Source organism: Varroa destructor, unplaced genomic scaffold, assembly GCF_002443255.2.
Source record: "Varroa destructor unplaced genomic scaffold, Vdes_3.0 BEIS01000002.1, whole genome shotgun sequence".
NCBI lineage: Eukaryota > Metazoa > Arthropoda > Arachnida > Mesostigmata > Varroidae > Varroa > Varroa destructor.
The window spans coordinates 5,580,359-5,597,643 of NW_019211455.1; the positions used below are offsets into that span (position 1 = coordinate 5,580,359).

The following is a 17,285-nucleotide window of genomic DNA, read 5'->3' on the forward strand; positions in this document are numbered from 1 at the left end:
CATTAGGTCGAGTTTAGGTTAGGGGACGAGAAAGTGGCGCGCAAACAAAGGGGGCAGGTGGCCAGATGAGGTGGATCAACATCGACCAGCTGTTGCATTGTAACACGACTGAACAATTTAGCCCGCTGATTGCTCACAAACAATTCTTCAAGTAACATTCGTAGGGGTCTCAGAAGAAGACTATATTTCCTAATATGAGAAATTTATAATTAAAACCGTAAGCACAAAGACCTTTTATTATTACGTCAGACATGTTATCCTGATATATCCAACGGGTTAATCTATACGTTGAGATAGCTTTTCATATCTTTTGTGGCCCTTGGAAACCATAAAGGAAATACTAAGTAAAAAAGATGCGAAGCATAAAGTTTATCGACCATAATATTACAAGTTCAAATTGTTAGATTAGGGATTGAATGGAGCTGCATAAGGCATTGTTGCGCTTGTCCAGGCAAACTGCTTCTTTGTCTTGCCGATTTCCATGCGACCCAAGTTTAGACAACTTCAAGTATAATTTGATATTTATTACCGCTACAAAAGTAACCTTCAAAAAATCGAACACAAGAGGTTCTACAAGTGTAATAAATGGCACTCAATTAAAAGTACTTGCGCTCGTTGCCGACACTGGGGTGTAGTACATAAAAATAGAGGGGACGTTAGTTCTAGTGAGAAAGGGCGACAGGGGCAGATAATAGGAAAAAGGCGTATCACTGACGATTTAATTACACTCATTGGTATCAAAGAAAGCAGGTGGGCGATACAGCTAAACTCTTTTTCGGCAGTGAGTCAACGACAACGAGAACAGACTCGAAAGTGGTAGCGAAGCAGCCAGCGATGAGCCCTCCGCAGGGCTCTAGTCCGCCGGATGAGTTCGGCTAATGCCGGGGACCCAGTTAACGCGACTGTGTAGTTAGGTAGATTCGACTACGAGCCTATGCACATATTGGCTGTTGTGTGCCAATGCAATGCGCGTCGAGGGACGCGGTTACTTCAAACGGTGGGTTTCGCTGGTGCCGTTTTAATCTATATGCTAATCGTCACAGTCACCGTTAGATTCGTTCCGTAACATGCCACCAGACGGAACAGAGTCCGCAAAACATTCATTTATTCATTCATTAGATAAACGACTTCCGACATTGACGGTAGCAGTGGCATGAGCGCCGTGACGCCAGGAAGAAAAGAGGGACCGTGAACGCCACGTTTCCGCTCCATTTTGACTCGATCAAAGCGGCGAAGCGTCCAAATTTGGACGCGCCCTGTTGCGATTCTACGGTATGGCTCGTATTCTATAGAGTTGGAAAACAAAGTAGGAGCGCGTGCGGCTGACACCAAAATTCTACATAGAAACAATTAGATTCTGCTTATTCTGGTGTTTCGGTGGACCGGCATCAAAACAGATGTAAGGGGCAAATCGAAGTAAGCAACTTATTGGAATATCGGCTGCATGTTTCGGTTACTTCGTAGGTTAGTTTCGACGAAGTATAAATTTGTCTACCTTTCCCTTCCCCATACATAATTGCGATTATTACATGTTAAGGACGCCGGAATATAGCCTAGATTAAAACTTTAAAAACGTATGAGTTGACTGAGCCAAGTTGTGGCGTTGTCATCAAGAAATTACCGGCAATCGAGGATGACCGCGACCATTTCAAACTTCCAACCTTTCAGTTTGTCGGGCCCCCTTCAGCCATGATTAGAGAATCACAACCGTAACCAGCTGCTCTTTCGTTTCGCTACTTTGTCACTTTTGTTTTCCTCTACCTCATTTTCCCTCGGTAGCAGTATCTAGCTCTCGTCTATCCCGTTCGTGCGCACTTGACACCACTCAGTTGACCCATGGTGATAAAAATGGGCGTTTAGCTGTTTTTACGTGGGCTGGTGCGGCACCACTTGCGAAGCGGGATTTGGGGGTGGGTGGGTAGTCAAGTCTTGTCTCCCTCACTTTTCCATCTGCGCCCTAGTCATGTAGTATCAGTCGGCCTTCGCTTATTCCTGGGGATTTATCTGGACCCTTGTTGGCTCGACACTCCCGTTTGCTGTCTCTATACAAGAAACACACTTGAACATTCGTATCAGCAAGGGACCAGCAGCCGCTTCTCGGTGTTACTACCAGCACTACAGCATCTGGAGATTCCGTCCTTCGACTGATAGGAAAGTGCGGTCTGAATAGGAACTGTTTAACGTTTTCAAACGAATTGTGAAAGAGCAGGTTCGGATATGCGCACTTCGACTGGACACGCTTCGTCAAGTAGATCATCGTGATTCTGGGCCTATTAACTTGATGCGGACGGTGATTGCGGGTTATGAGTGGGTGTAGCAGACGAATTTCTTTAGTGAAGAAAAGGAAAGAATACAAGCAATTGAAACTTCCACGCGAGATGGAATCGGGGGGAATCGAGTAGAGTCTGTCGTTTATTTTGAACGTACACATTGGGCTACAATACAACCTCGCAGGAATGTGGGTGTCCGGTTCTCCTTCAAATGTTCTTGTAAACCTAATCAGGAGAAAGAAACGGTGAGACAGATACTGAACCTGACAGACAGCTCCTAGGTAGAAAATATAAAGCCGCCAAATTTACTCACGCAATATTACTCTCAGCACAAGAAACGTTTTTAGATAAAGTTTCGTGTATTAAGAGTAACACTGTATATATATATATATATATATATAATTAACGATAATTGCAGAGGGTCCGGATATGGTGCGTCACCAAAAAGGCATACTCGTTTACGACGGAGAATCGCATAGGAGAAAGCATGGCGGTGGTACATCAGACATTCCTGAGGGCTTTTGCTCAGCTTACGCTGGAAACATCTGCTCAAAGGTATGCACTCATCTCTGAATTGCTATTCGTTTGCATTGACAAAATTAGTGTATCTACGAATTGTGTAAATACTAATTGTATGTCTATATCAGGTTGGCAACGAATGAATTACCTATAGGACAAACAAACAAAAAAGAAAGTAAGCCAGAGTAAGATAAGTAATTCGCTGCGAGGTTGAGATTTAAATTTTGTTTGTTAAAACACAAATGTGTTTTAATGATGATAAGGATGACTATTATATTAACGTATATTATAACTAGGCCAAGCATATGATATAATGGATGCTAGCAATTGTTTGTCGTGGCTGATGGTTACGCTCGAGGCAGGCCAGGAAATAATTCACCCTCAATTATCAATGAAAAGTCGAATCGTTTATATTCCCTGTACCTTGTTCGAATCGATTTCTGCCGTGTCCTAGACAGCAACGTATTTCGAAATGGATACATCTCGACCCCAGCCGACAAGAGACTAAACAACTCGCAGTATAACAACAACCCAACTAATGGTTCCCCTCTTGACAACTAAGCAATATTTAGAAAAACAAAGTTCAACCACTACGAAGCTAAGTACACTGCTAATCTGTTGTTATCTAATATTGCAGCATCTTGGAAAATCCGGCCATATTGTATATTACAATATTTCTGCGGACCCGTCCACCGTGATGATTAACGAACAGATTACTGCTGCCCTTTGGGAAGAACTTATACAGCCGATGCAAGAACCGTGCCGAAGTGCGGCCGAAGTTCTTCTGTGCCATTACGCGTTCCCAAAGTGCGAATGGAGAGAGAGGATAGCTATTGCCAAACCCCTTTGCAGGTGGGTAAGCTATAGTTCATTAGGAATTTCGTTCGCCTGTTAGTCTACCTACTTTGCGAGTCCCTCTGATTTGTTGCCATAAAACTACAAATCGTATTGTGAGCGCTCTTTATAAGGTTACTACTTTACCTTACAAGCCGGCAATGGCTAGCTGCCACGTGCGGATCTCCTGTATGCTTCGTAAAATCTTTTTTGTAATTAAGTAAAGCAAATAGTAGTTTGCTTTAGATTTCTCGTAGATCGTATATATAAGTTGAATAAATCTGGATAGTCTAAAGTTGGAAACATTACATTTCATATTGAAAGAACTCAAAGATATAGGGCATACGCCGAGATAGCAGCTCACCATGAACAGCTCTAAATTTTATCAGTAAAAATGTAACTTCTTCAAATTAAAAGAGAAAACAACGGAGTGATGTACGAAATACTAAGATGGTGCCCAATCTAATGTTCCGAAAGCCTCTGGGAAGGTCTATGTAGGATGTCAATTACGGTGATGCAGGAATTACTTAAAGTGGTCACTTAATTGAAGTCACTGGACCTAAAAAAGGAGCTACAACGCTTAGATTTATTCTGCCTGTTTAGTAGGCGAAGCTTTACAAGCAATCCTTTGGAAGAGAACACAAATTTAATTTGAAAATTCAAGCTTTTACCAAAACGTTTCTACGTACGCTTTCATTGAGTGTCATCTTCACTTTTAACTCTTTTGCGAATTAGCATCTATTTAAAATCATCGCGTTCTTAAATCACTTTGTAATCTTAGGTTAAATAGTACATTTTATAATAGATTAGTGGGTAACGTACTTGCCAGTTAATCTTAGGGATTCGTTCTGGTCAGGGGTAGAGACACGTTGTTTCAATGCCTAATAGCGATGCCGGACGTCTAAGCATAGAGGTTAGAGGGTAGTCTCGTTACTGGTCAGTTTCAAAAGAAGATGGGGTCTACCTAACGATTGCAAGGGGCGATATATGATGTTGCATATCAATTTCATTACTGATAGACTTGTGCTTTCTCGTGTCAATTAATTGTCACGTCCGATCTTTTTCGATCATTGTTGTTCGGAAAGTCAAAAAGAGCGACGAAGTGACCCATATTGTGGCCCCCGCTGGTCCTCTGGGTAGAGACGTAAATCAGGAAAAAAGTACATTCTATCTCATGCAATCTTGCCCCGCTCTGCTTTCTCACGTGAGTTACCATATGTTGAGCTTGGCACAGCAGAACCTTTTCAGCAGTCCTCGTATCACACGTTGTCAATGGTGCTTCAGCTCAATGATGGGTCATCCACTGGTCAATGCATTAAATTCAACAAGTGGAAACTTCGGCAAAAAATGTTCGTTACACATTGGTAATATACGAATAGTGCGTTTAAGTTCATACTTACACAGTCTAAGAGAAGATTAACAAAGCTCGAGCCCTCTTACTTCATAAACATATTATATTATTTGAATTAATTGAAGGGCGGTAAACCTAGTAGCAATCCTTCAATTTAATTAAATTCGTATGACGTTAAAATATATTTGTACACTTTTAAAACACCATCAATACTACACAGACATTTGTAGTAGTTCTTATTGCTATAAGAGGTGTACACTCCTCAAGCTCTCTAAAAACTATGTATTTCAGAGCACTAAAATGTGTACTCAACTAGTATGTCAAAGGTCGAAGGTTGGCGTTTTGCTGTTAATCGGCACATGGCACAAATGGCCTAGTTCTTTAAATCCTTCATTCGCTCTTCCTTCACTGCTAGGAAATAGCCGCGCATTTGCATCCTACCCCAATCATTCAAGGCACGGTAGCGACCGCCGCCCATATGGCTGTTTCTGGCTCTCGCAGAGCGAGGCCTGTTACTGGACAATGTGGTATGCAGCAGCATCACCGGACGCAAGCCGACGTCGCAAATCATTTACACAGGCACCCTCAACGACGCCCTGCATAGCGGCGAAGAAAAGAGTTCTACGCACCTAGGTGTTTTTAAGTGGGCACAGCAAAGGAACGCGAAGGGCCTAGGCCGAAAAAGCCAAAGCAAAAGATCTCTGGTGCGACAGAGCGCGCACCAACCCACAAGTCAGTGAGGAGCCATCCACCGCTGTCGGCATAGCACGTGCGAATGATGTCATAGAAAACGAATGACGCGAGACAGTGACACAGTCCGTCGCGACGCATGAAAGCGGAAGGGGCAAAGAGAAAGTGACGTAACGGCGCGAAGTGAACGCTAATCTTTTTCGTAGTTGAGGCAGAAGCTTCATCTGTACCATTTGAAAATTGCCCGCCGTTGGAGGCAAAAGCGGAATCCGAAAAGGCGGTGCGTAGCCAACCAAACGATTCTGTACCATTTTTCGCAGTCCTATTTATTTGGTAGTGAGCGGACAAAAATAAGAGATTCAACAGTAGAAAGGGCAAAAAGCTTCATTGAAAATACTGCATACATCCATCTTTGTACTGATTAAAAGAGTTTGCAGAAATTGGTGTCATCTTTAATGTATCTTCTTGCGAATGTATCTCAGTCGATGAGCGTTGCACACCGCTAGAGAGATCCTACTTTGATTCTTTGTCGTTGTCGAGGTCTTTGTTGTTTCAGGACCATCTTGAGACCCAAAGACAGTTGAACCAAGGAATAAAAAACTGTATTCTCGGCGTTTGCTTTCTGTTTCCCTCACTTCCAATGCGAAAAAGCCCATAAGCAACAGAGGATATGATACGAATATGATGATGAGGCTACAGCTAAGGGATGTAAACTGATCTAATGATTATTCTTTAAAAATGTCTTCGGATTCGAAAGCTTCGGCGACGCGTAGTTTTTACATCGAGAAACCACTTTTTAAATGTAACGGGCCACCAGTAGAATGCCTACAATGCCAATACTTGACGTCTATGATGCGTTCTTTTGGCAGCTCTCTGGTGTTGATGAAAGACGAGTGAGCTGGGTGTGAAGTGCTGCTATTTGCAGTCCGAAACATTTATCTCCGGAGAGAGCAGAAAATGTAGCGATCAGAACAAAAAGAATACACTCATAAGTTTTCTTATAGATAAGATAAAGAACTTTGTAACGATATGTAATACTGTAACTACTCAAAATGTAGAAATAGGAAGCATTCAACGAAAACAGATCAAATAATCTCATATCTAATATCGGGCGGTGAACTTACTACTGCTGTAATTGTATTGCTTATCACAGCCAAGCCGCCAATACGAACTAACGGTATTAAGGTGTTACTCTTAGTTTTAGTAACTCGTGGACGCTGGCCATTACGTACGTCTTAAATGAAACCCGTGCTCTCATTGGTACTTCGACTTTTCCCTGTCGTCATTTCAAATTACCCGCTTCCCGCTAATACTTGCACTGTAGGTTAACGTAAAGAGATACAGAAGCCACGCTAAGTCAGAGTAGTAATAATGCGACGTTGTTTCTGTCCTTATTGGACAGAATGCTCTATATCCTGCCCGTAGACAGTAACGGCTTTATTACACGCAAACAATGTTATTCAATCAAGTGGGTCGTCCTAGTGAAAATTCGTGTGATTGTGGTTGTGTTGGTGGATTGCAGCATTCCTTACAGACTATAGGCACTAGTGTCAGCCAGGCACCTGTGTCCTGCCACCTAACTTTACCGGTTGCATTCGCTCGTCACCTCCTTGCAGGCTCCACTACTGTTTGTGGCGATGCCACAGCACGCAACAGCACCGCTGTCTAAACACTAGTTGCCCTACTGCTACCCCTACAGGTGGCAGACCACACAAACACCGACTCACCCACCAGCCCATCGAGAGAAGAGAGAAAAAAAGAGAGAGGCGAGGGGGGAAGGCGACCCTCTTCGAGAAGGTAGCGGAACTCGTGCCGCGCAGGACCCACATGGAACAGTCTACATGGCCCGAGTTTCCCTTGGCCTTACCGGACCTACGCCTGCACACGTTTTCTTTGCTATCCATGTACACGGCACACTTAAATTACATGGACGATACGCTTATGAAATAATTATTTAAATAACAACTTAAGCTAACATCTTTTCTAGCTAACGCTATTAAAAAAAAAACAAACGCAACCTAAGTTTACGAACTTTCTCGCCACTTCTATGTCGATCGCGTAAGGCACACGCGAATCAGTGCGCTCTTGCATTTTTATATTTGTTGATAAAGTTCACTATTATATGCTAAATCCAGTTGAATTAGGTAAGCCTGGAACGGTTGGAGTAACCGTAGCGCTTATTGTTACGACGCACGGTTGCACGACGCAAGGACATGGCTGCAGGTGCAGGGTGCAACTGAAGAAAGAAACAACGAAGTCGAGCACTCCGGCGAAGAGGGCGAAAGAAAACGAAAAATGGGAAAGTGGCATAGCTGAATGCCGTGTCCTCTTTTCTAGGACTCTTTTCGAGCTGACGATGTCCGTTCAAATCACGATCCCTTCCCGCTTCAGCTAAGGGTTACCTGGGGTTACCTAAGGGGCGTGGAGGTAAACAGACTCAGGAACCTAACTAATTTTATTACAACACATTGTCTGCGTTCGCCCCATCGTACTGCTCCATTTGCCTCATATGAGGGAAAGACTGCAGACGGGGCTTTCTGCAGCAGGTAAACAACAGACTTTTATTGGCTGGCTACCACATGCGAAGCAGATGGTTATATCTGCAGCTTTCAGGGGAATCAGGACTAGGGAAAGGGGTCGTATAGGCTTACTGGCATACGTTATGTGTTCGTGTGGAGAGTTAATTACCGGACACGCCGAGTTCGTACGGTGATGGTGTCCGCATGGATGCACCGGAACGAAATGACACGGATATATGGGTTGACGCGCACATGTTGACAGTGTCCACATGCTGTATTGTCACTGCCGTCGTTCCACGCAACGGTCGTGGTTCTTTCGTCGAAGACAAAGTGATGTATTATAGAGAGATATTAAAAGAGTCAGCCCAGAATAGATGATTATGAGCCGAAAATATATATTTGATTTCCACAGTGTACGGTGGGCAAAGACAAAATTGTTAAGCTATAATATTTAACAGGTAAATGTTACGAATGAAAATAACAGTACCTGTGGCCGCTGCAGGGTAAATCGTAAAACTCGCAGGCGCAGGCGCGCCTGTGATTCGCGTGAGTATGAACGTCTTTAGACTATATTATCGGATGTACAGCATCGTTCGGCCCGCAATGATAATAGCGAGCAGCCTAACAATGTTTCTGTTATTGATGCATCTTTCCCTTCACTCTTACTTTATATTTATGTGCAGGTCCTGCCGACATAATTCCAAAGTATTTGTACATCGTGAACAATTCCGCTAGATCGACTAACAAATAAATTAGTACGTAATAATTGTAATAGCAATCATTACGTACTAATTTATCATTACGCTACAATTAACTTTATCCAGCCGGTCATGCATCTGCTAAGTGATCTCCTACGTGCAGTCTTTTTAAACGGGAACATTACATTAGTGTATTGCCTCCTCTACCGGACTTGCGGTATTTCGTCGTCTACTCATTGACTTCTTCAGTTGCGAACAGCGGTTTTCTAAGACCGGCTTCTCCGAAGCCTCTCTACATTCCGAGCAATGAGAATGTGCATAAATTTCAACAGTGATCATTTTGTGCTGAGTCACTCCGTTGTGGTTGCGCCACTGACGAACAATAGCCAAAATTGCCGACCGTGGTCGGTTAGCGCCCCCCGGTGTAGGCGAAGGGTGCGGGTGGAAATGACGAGGGACAGGAATAAGAAATCAACGGTTGCACCGGTTGAGGCGCACAGCACAAGACAGCGAACACCTGCTACAGGAGTCGCTTGAGATAGTACTATCGTACTGCTAAAGCTAGACGCTTTTCTTCCGATATATCCCAGGCTGACCTGGCAGTTTTTTTCATTACAGTTAGTATGCTCTTTCTAGAGATTTTAAACAGGCTTACTTATTTACTATGGTAAAAATATGAGCGTTTGTCGTTTCCTACTTCTCTAGGGTAATGTACGTATTCCTTTGCAAGAAATATAACGGCGTTCAGCAATGGAGGCGATTGATTGCCATGGATAATAGGAGATTACGAATCTATTTGCGAAAAACACGATGGTAATTTTAAACTCAAGTCACCGGTCTTATTCTGTGCTCGCTGCTTTATGATTAAAAGTTATTAAATACAATATCATTTCTGTATTATATAGTATAAGTTATCCAAGGGCGCGCTTTTCATCCAATCATGAACCTTCTAATCCTATCCCTGAAATTATTTCGAGCTCTATTAGCATTCATGAAATCAAACTCTTTTTCATTAGGAATCTAATACTGATGTACCTTTGCTATTCGATAAATTGGTGTTGGGATATTAGGCATGAATTGCCGGTAAATAATTACTCCTCTTCATTTTTCCTGCGCTATTGGTCTGAAGATACGGGGAGTTAACAGTTTCCACGTTAAGTGGTTGCTAGTGTTAGCGGTTGGCTTATAAAAAATGTGGCGGTAATGGGGCTCAATGTAGGGACACGATATAATATTCATTAGGTGATACTTGGAACCATTTCTCTCCTATAAGGTGGCCATCATTCGCGTATGAGAGATTAGAATTTTTTTTAGAAATTATATTTAAGCGCCATTTACACTAGAGCACATCGAAGGAAAATGTTGAATCTTTCTTGGCTCGATGTACATATACACCGGCAAAAATGGTATCGACGACACAACTGAGAATGATTACCAGATCATACGTCTGATTAGGGCTAAACGTAAACAAAGTGGGACACGTGCCACCATCTCGTTAAGTGCTCCTGCTGGTAGGGAAAAGCTGAAGTGTTAATGTTATTATTAGACCGTTCTTAGGCCAATATTAGTAGGGCCTGCATCATGATGAGGGTTTTGCTATTTTGTCCTTCGGTAAATACACACACACACACACACACACGAAGAGGAATAAATGCGGCCACTGCTATATTGAATAGGTCGCGAGTGGCATTTTATAACATATAATGGTCGTATTATTAGTTGCTCGCTAGCCCTTTAGTCGCTGACTCGTGCTATTGTTTGTTCTAAAACCGAAAGCCATCTCCCGCCATCTATATTCGCGTTTCTTATACCACTGATTACAATGCCAATATGGCGCAGTCGGGACCAATTTCTATAATTATATGCCATAATTTATGTCAGGACTGTATTTATATGATATCCACACTGCTCAAACGCTATAGTAGATTGTTCATGGCCATTGAATTATCTCTACTACCTGTTGTTCTATCTATACGCCGGCTCCGTCATTGCTGTTGTTATTGTGGGGATTGACATATAACACTATAATGTGCCACATCATTTATAGGCATGGAAAACGGTATAGCAGTATATAAAAATAAATGTTTAGAGTTCTACTTGCGCTAATGCCGTGAGACATCACTTCGTACGATTGAAACAAAACGTGCCTAGGCCCGTTTCTCAACCTAGTGTAGTAGGACGCTACCGCGCCTTCACCGAGACATATATATGTGTATATATGTGTGTACCGACAAATATAGGCATATTTGTAATGGCATTAGCTAGTAATAAGCTACGCCAGTGTTCCGGCGTGAGCCAAAACCGGTCTCTTTATTTCCGAGATGTGCCCAGGTCGTTCAGTCTATGTAAACGCACCGCAGCGCAATACAGCAAGTCCCGAAGGGCAACACCACGCTACGGTCATTCGGCCTATGCATTCCGAAGCAACCCGGGTCGCTGACCAAAGTAGCCTCTAACGTCGGGCTGCTAACACAGACGGGTGCGTGCGAAGCGCGTAAAAACGGAGCGTTTTCGCACATCAGTCGCCTCCGCTACATCGGACCGTCTTTCGGCTCATGAATATCTTAATTGTGGGGCCAGCGGGCAGAATACTTAGGCTCTATTAGGAAAACGGACTTCTTTTCGCCCTAAGCGACTACCAAGTTCATTTATGTGTATACGTAAGTTGGTAGCATTGATTGTGTTTGTCTTCGTGTTGCTGTGTGTAGTGCGCGACTTTTGATATGACGGCATGTACAGACTTTCAAGGACCATTTCAATGAGCCGTACCTTCACAATTTCTAGATGTTAACCAATGGTTTTTATGTCAGTGCCAAAAAATTAGCAGCAAACAATAAAGACATCGTGTAGCTAGCTCTAGTTTTAAACGATGCGACTGACTGAGGCAAAACAAACAGTTAAAAGAAAGAAGTAAGCGATCGTTTTATTATATAGTGAAACTTAGTGAACGATAAGTGGCTTTTCACGATCTAACCTATACCTGTATCTTGGCTTATCTGGAGTATAACGACTGAATCCAGACCGAGACACAACGGCGTTAGATTACTTAAGTTAATAGATTCCAACGAACGTAAACAACTTGAAAGCTAGAAAAACTTAATAACTAACGGCTGTGACATTATATTGCATATTAATTTAATTAATTAGTACGTAGATCTTCATTTTTTTTTCCACTAAGCGAAAAATTGTCTGAAGTCAATTTCGCGAGGTTGTATTGACGGTTCTTCAATAAACAGCTACTAAGCCTAACCAAAAAACCTGACCTCGGTGCCGTACATCTAACCTATATCATTGAGATTAGGAAATGTAATATTTCATTTCAAGCGAAGCTTATAAGTCATAAAATTTATATGAGGAATAGCATTGTTATCTAAAGTGACTGGAACAGTCTACTCTTAAACAAATTGCAGACGGAAGGTACGCACGTTATCTCGAAATTAGATCGCCTACATGAAAACACAAAAATAAAAAATAGTTCTCCCAAGGAGTATATTGCAGAAAACTTATTAAAAGTTACTTTGACAACTTTACGTTTTTTCGATAGGTCCTACGTGTAAATAAGCCATACGATCGCTAAAAAAGACCTTTATAACATAGTTTTTTCGCCAGGGAATTCGATTTAATATATAAATGTTTTGTACGCCCTAATTTCAAGTTATGTCCTTAATTTCAATAGGATATTTATCCTATTAGCTATCCTAAATAGCTAAAGTCGTTGAATTTGCTTGATAAGCAATTCCTACAGGCCAGTTAGTACCGATCGAATTATCGTGTCGCCCAAAATTCATCTATTTGAAGCCTATTATACGCTTGGGAATGTGCAAGGATGACCAGTAAAATTCACTGCGGTTATTGCATAAATATGGAATATTTCGCACCACTCAGAGCTGTCGGCCTACTTGGGGTTCCTAGGCATGCCGGATGCGGCCTACAGAACGACGCCGCATGCCGGATACAAACAGTTTTGCTGCTGCCTTCAGTCCGAAGTTAACTTCGAGGTCGCGGGTGGGTTCTGATGGTGTGCGCCATAACGACGAGTTAGTTTTCGAAGTGTCTTGCACCTTTTGGGATTAATAAACGCGAGCCAACTGCATCCAACGCGCGTTTCCACTGGCAGCTGAATTGTGGAAGTGACCATGTCATAACTACACCTTTTAACCATAACCACACAAAAAGATGATTTACTGTCAGATTGTTACATTTCGGCATCTACACAAATGTTTATTATATAAAGGTTTACAGGAGCGTCTAAGAAAAAAAATACATTTCACGAGAGAGAGGTGCTCTTCAAGGCTCAACAATGATGTAGTGTTTCTATTGGCGCTTACCACCCAGTTTTACTTGCTGATAAAAAGCCTTATTATCATTAACTGTATTGAAAAAGACTTCTATAAAATGGCTATTCTTAGAACGAGGTATTTTTGGAACTACATTTGTATAAATTTAGTCAATTTTACATCAGAGTAGGTGACCATGTAAATGCGCTCGTAGCACACACCGTCGCTTCCTTCCACCAGCCAACATTACTGCTACCGAGCTCCGCAAGCTTCCTATATGCATTGATTTAAGTCCGTTTCTTTCCGGACTCACATTTGATCAGCCTCAACCAATTGAACAGTTCCGAACATAGAGGAAGCATTGACCTATAACCCGCCCGTTAGCAGTGTCATTTGGATAGACAGTAACGATGGGTTCATCGGGTTCTATGTTCGTGGAGACAGATCTAAATACGTCCAATGTTCTTGTTCGTCTCTCCTTTCTCCACCTGGTCCTTGTGGATTCAACCGCCTCTGATTTAACCCTTCAAGCTCAGAAAGAAGTCATCCTTTCTCCGAACCCTAAACCCGAAGCGCGTTTAGGGACGTATCATAACTGGGGTAGCGAGAACCAACATATTCTTACAGGCTCTAATTTGTCGAAACTTAATTTGTAGTTGGTAACCTTGACTCTTAGGCGATTCTTTGGCAAAAAAATAGACGCCGGCATAAAGGTACTGCTTGGGGGGCTCTGCAAAACTTCATGTACTGTGAGAGTAGGCCAGACGAGCATTCTCTACCATGAGACATGATATAGCTTGCTGACTTATTGTGGTAAGTCAGCTAGCGTTTTGATGATCTGTTTGGTCTATTCTTACTATTAGGAATAATGCCTGTAATAATCGATTAGCATGACACCCTATCAAGATATCTATGTAATTGAAAAGTAGCTGAAAACGTTAAGAGAACGTACGTTTTCAGTAAATGTGACAGGTATAAGAGTCGTCACCTATGATCAGTGTGTAGAAACCCTACGGTCTTCTAGTGATTTAAGCAGTAGGTTTTTGTCTTGAAACAGCTTTTTGTTTATAAGTGAGTTGATTGAACCTGGCATCGAAGAAACCTAGGAGTAGATAAAAACGCATGCAGCTTTGAGAGAAAGTCTCGTTCGCTCGTCACAAAGCGCGGAGGCTGACGAAATGGGGACGCGCTTGGGACTGGAGAACTGAGTATGTTGCGTGTCGCTGTGGATCCCGTTACATCACGGACTGAGTGGCTCACCGCTGTCCAATCGGTGATCATTATAGCAAGCCGAAGATTTTTAGACAAGAGTTCGCTTCGTTTTGGTTTCATCTCCATGTCAATGCTGCCGAAGTATTTGCTTCCTTTGACTCGATCGGAAATGACGAAGGTTTTGCCATAGGAAAGGACGAGAGCCCGAATATTAAGGGAACAAGGTTCAGTGACGGAGCTCGTGAGCAAGCGCGATTTCAATTTTCAATTTCAACGAGGTCGCAAATCCGTCTACTGAAACGGGGAGCTCTAGTGTCTGTTCGTCAAGTCTCCCACGAAGAGACCATAGGAAGACGCAAAGTTGTGACGCTGTGGGTTGGTTGTTTAGAACAGAACGACCGAGGGACTAGCATAGATAACGCATTGGAACGAGGGGCAAAGGAAACAGCGCGGCTATATCATGCTCTTATACTGTACATGAGTAGTCTAGTTTTTTATAGAAAGACGCTGATGGCAGAAAAGTAGATGCGCTTAGGGTACACATTGTACCTCGTCTCTTTCTTTAGCCCTACTTGTCTAGAATATTATGGATTTTTGCGTATATTAAAATCAAAGTAGCTGCGAACAGGAAGTGTTTGAGAGAAGAAAATTTTCTTGAGAAGCTTTAAGACAAATATATTGTTCGCTCAAAAAGGTCGGCTTAGTGTATTCTTGGGTCCTATTTAGTGTATTTTTCGGTCCTATGCGATTTCATTACAAGCATACTTTGTAAGCCGATTCGTGTTCTATGAAAATACAAAAAAAAATGCAAGAATGCAAATTATATGGTTTCAACGATCTCCGTAAAAGTTTTAGCCTATTATTACTATTGATCAATTGTTTGAAATAGCGTGAAATTATTTTCAAGGTTACTGGTGTTAGCGGGAATTGCGCAGATTGTCTAGCAAAGGTTTCAACTACTTATAGTTTGCTTTTAGATGTTTTAGCACAAATCCCAGGTTGTGTATTGCCATACAATCAATTTACTGATTCTACTCTCGATACAGCCTGGTCTGATCCAACGATTTAATAATGAATGGCGGCATCTGGTCCTATCTTCCCGAAGCTGCCTTGTCGATCATGCCAAGTGGAATCGTGCCTTCGACATCCGCCGGCCGTGGGCCTCGATCTGCACGGAGGTTCTGCTTTCGCTTCTACTGTATAATTTCACAATTGGGACAACATTGTGCCATCGACTCGAAGTTTCGTTCGAAATTACACTTGAACACCGCATATTTCTAAAAACGCAATAGGTTTGCCAATATTAGCACTTTGATCGCTGGAAGTAGGGTAACGACACCCAACTGCTGACAGTAGCTTTTTGAAGGACGATTCAATCAAAGGATAGACTCGATACTTTTGCTCTAAATCTGGAGCTATTGTGCGAAATTGACTTGATATAACCGCTCTTAATAAAGTATTATTGTACAGAGATATATTCCTATATTTTATCTATATAGGAATTCTAGTTAAGGATGGAGCTTTGTGTAACTATTATTATGAAAAATTTTGCTCATTTGTTGTCCTGAAATTGATGAAATCGCTTGACGTCAAAGCTAGAGTTCGTGCTTTTAATAAGTTAGGATATAGAGTTAAATATGGTAATAGACACATCTTTTTTCTCATTCAGTTCTCCTCAAACTAGCCCTTGTAATCGCCGTTGGTCCTGGTCGCGTCCTGCATAGTGTTTTCTCAAATACTACATATAATTCTATTATATATATAATGCGTTGTGTTCTCGTCAAAATGAAAAACCGAAATTGTGCATTATGTTCATTTATGTGCATTTGTAATGCAAAACAATTAAGACGATGTCAAATAATATTTTCAACCCTGTGAATACCAAATTCAAATCTGAGCCGAATAAACGACAAGGGTTACATGTGTAGGCGCATTTACAGGAAGGGGAAGAAATTAAGCCGCATATCAGCCTCTTCACGGATCGATTTTAGCCGCGCACTTACAGACGTCCCCAACGCCAATGGTTTTGCCCGTCCAACGTCCATTGGTATCTTAACAGCTAACGACGACGACGACGGAGGTGATTGTGGTGGTCATCGTTAATCTCTTTCTTTTTGGCTGAAGACGGATGGCCGACATCCGGCTTTTTTTCATGCACTATATCGCTTCACTCATTCAGGGCGGTGCCGCTGGTCCATTGAAGGACTAACAGGCAAAGCGACAGCGTTAGTCAGGAACTGTAGGCTGTTGCAGACCTTGCCCATATCTTAATGGGATAATCCACAATGAAGACTTTCGTCGAGGTACCGTACAACCATGGCGGACCTATCCTGTCCTGGCGAATGCGTTCACCAGCTGCCACATCACAACGCTGCCGTGACGAAAGACAGACAGATCAGGGCTTCGTCCTGACGTCTCCTTACATTATTGAGACTTCGTCGCCTGCACACGCCTGCATACACAGGTACACACACGCTAGACTAAACCACTGGTCCCCTTTCGACTGCCGCTGCTGTCGCTGGCGTAGACTGCCTTCGTTGACCATATGCCGCCAGCCGTATCCTGTGCCTCTCCTGCATACCAATACACCTTCGAAAACGAGGACGAAAAAAAAGACGCCTATCTCTTATCGTCATCACGAGGCGGAGTATAGCATACACCTAAGGAGTCCATGAACGTGCTGTTATACAGAACCGTTGAGGAGATTTCCTTCATCTGATGCTCCCAGAGCTTCTGTTGTTCCGGTGTTCTACTGCTTTGCGTTGATGTCCATAATCGGCGTTGTGGCAAAAGCGACAATCGCCGAAGCTTTATAGATGAGTTCGAGATGCAAATTCTGTGTTGTCTACAGCGACCTTTTTGTAAAGAAGTGGCTTCTTCTGTACTTGCTCCGCTCCTCTCTGGTTCTTTTTCCC

General features: G+C 42.5%; 1 protein-coding gene across 3 annotated transcripts in view; it reads left to right on the plus strand.

The window, feature by feature from the left end:
* The window catches only part of LOC111243891 (tyrosine-protein kinase transmembrane receptor Ror2-like), a 256,167-nt gene that overhangs the window by 222,156 nt on the left and 16,726 nt on the right, over positions 1-17,285 (plus strand). For all 3 annotated transcript variants that reach the window (XM_022790164.2, XM_086981214.1, XM_022790163.2), the window contains 2 exons: positions 2,689-2,825; positions 3,427-3,641. In XM_022790164.2, the coding sequence (XP_022645899.1) occupies positions 2,689-2,825; positions 3,427-3,641 (352 nt within the window). The remainder of the gene's footprint in view (positions 1-2,688; positions 2,826-3,426; positions 3,642-17,285) is intronic.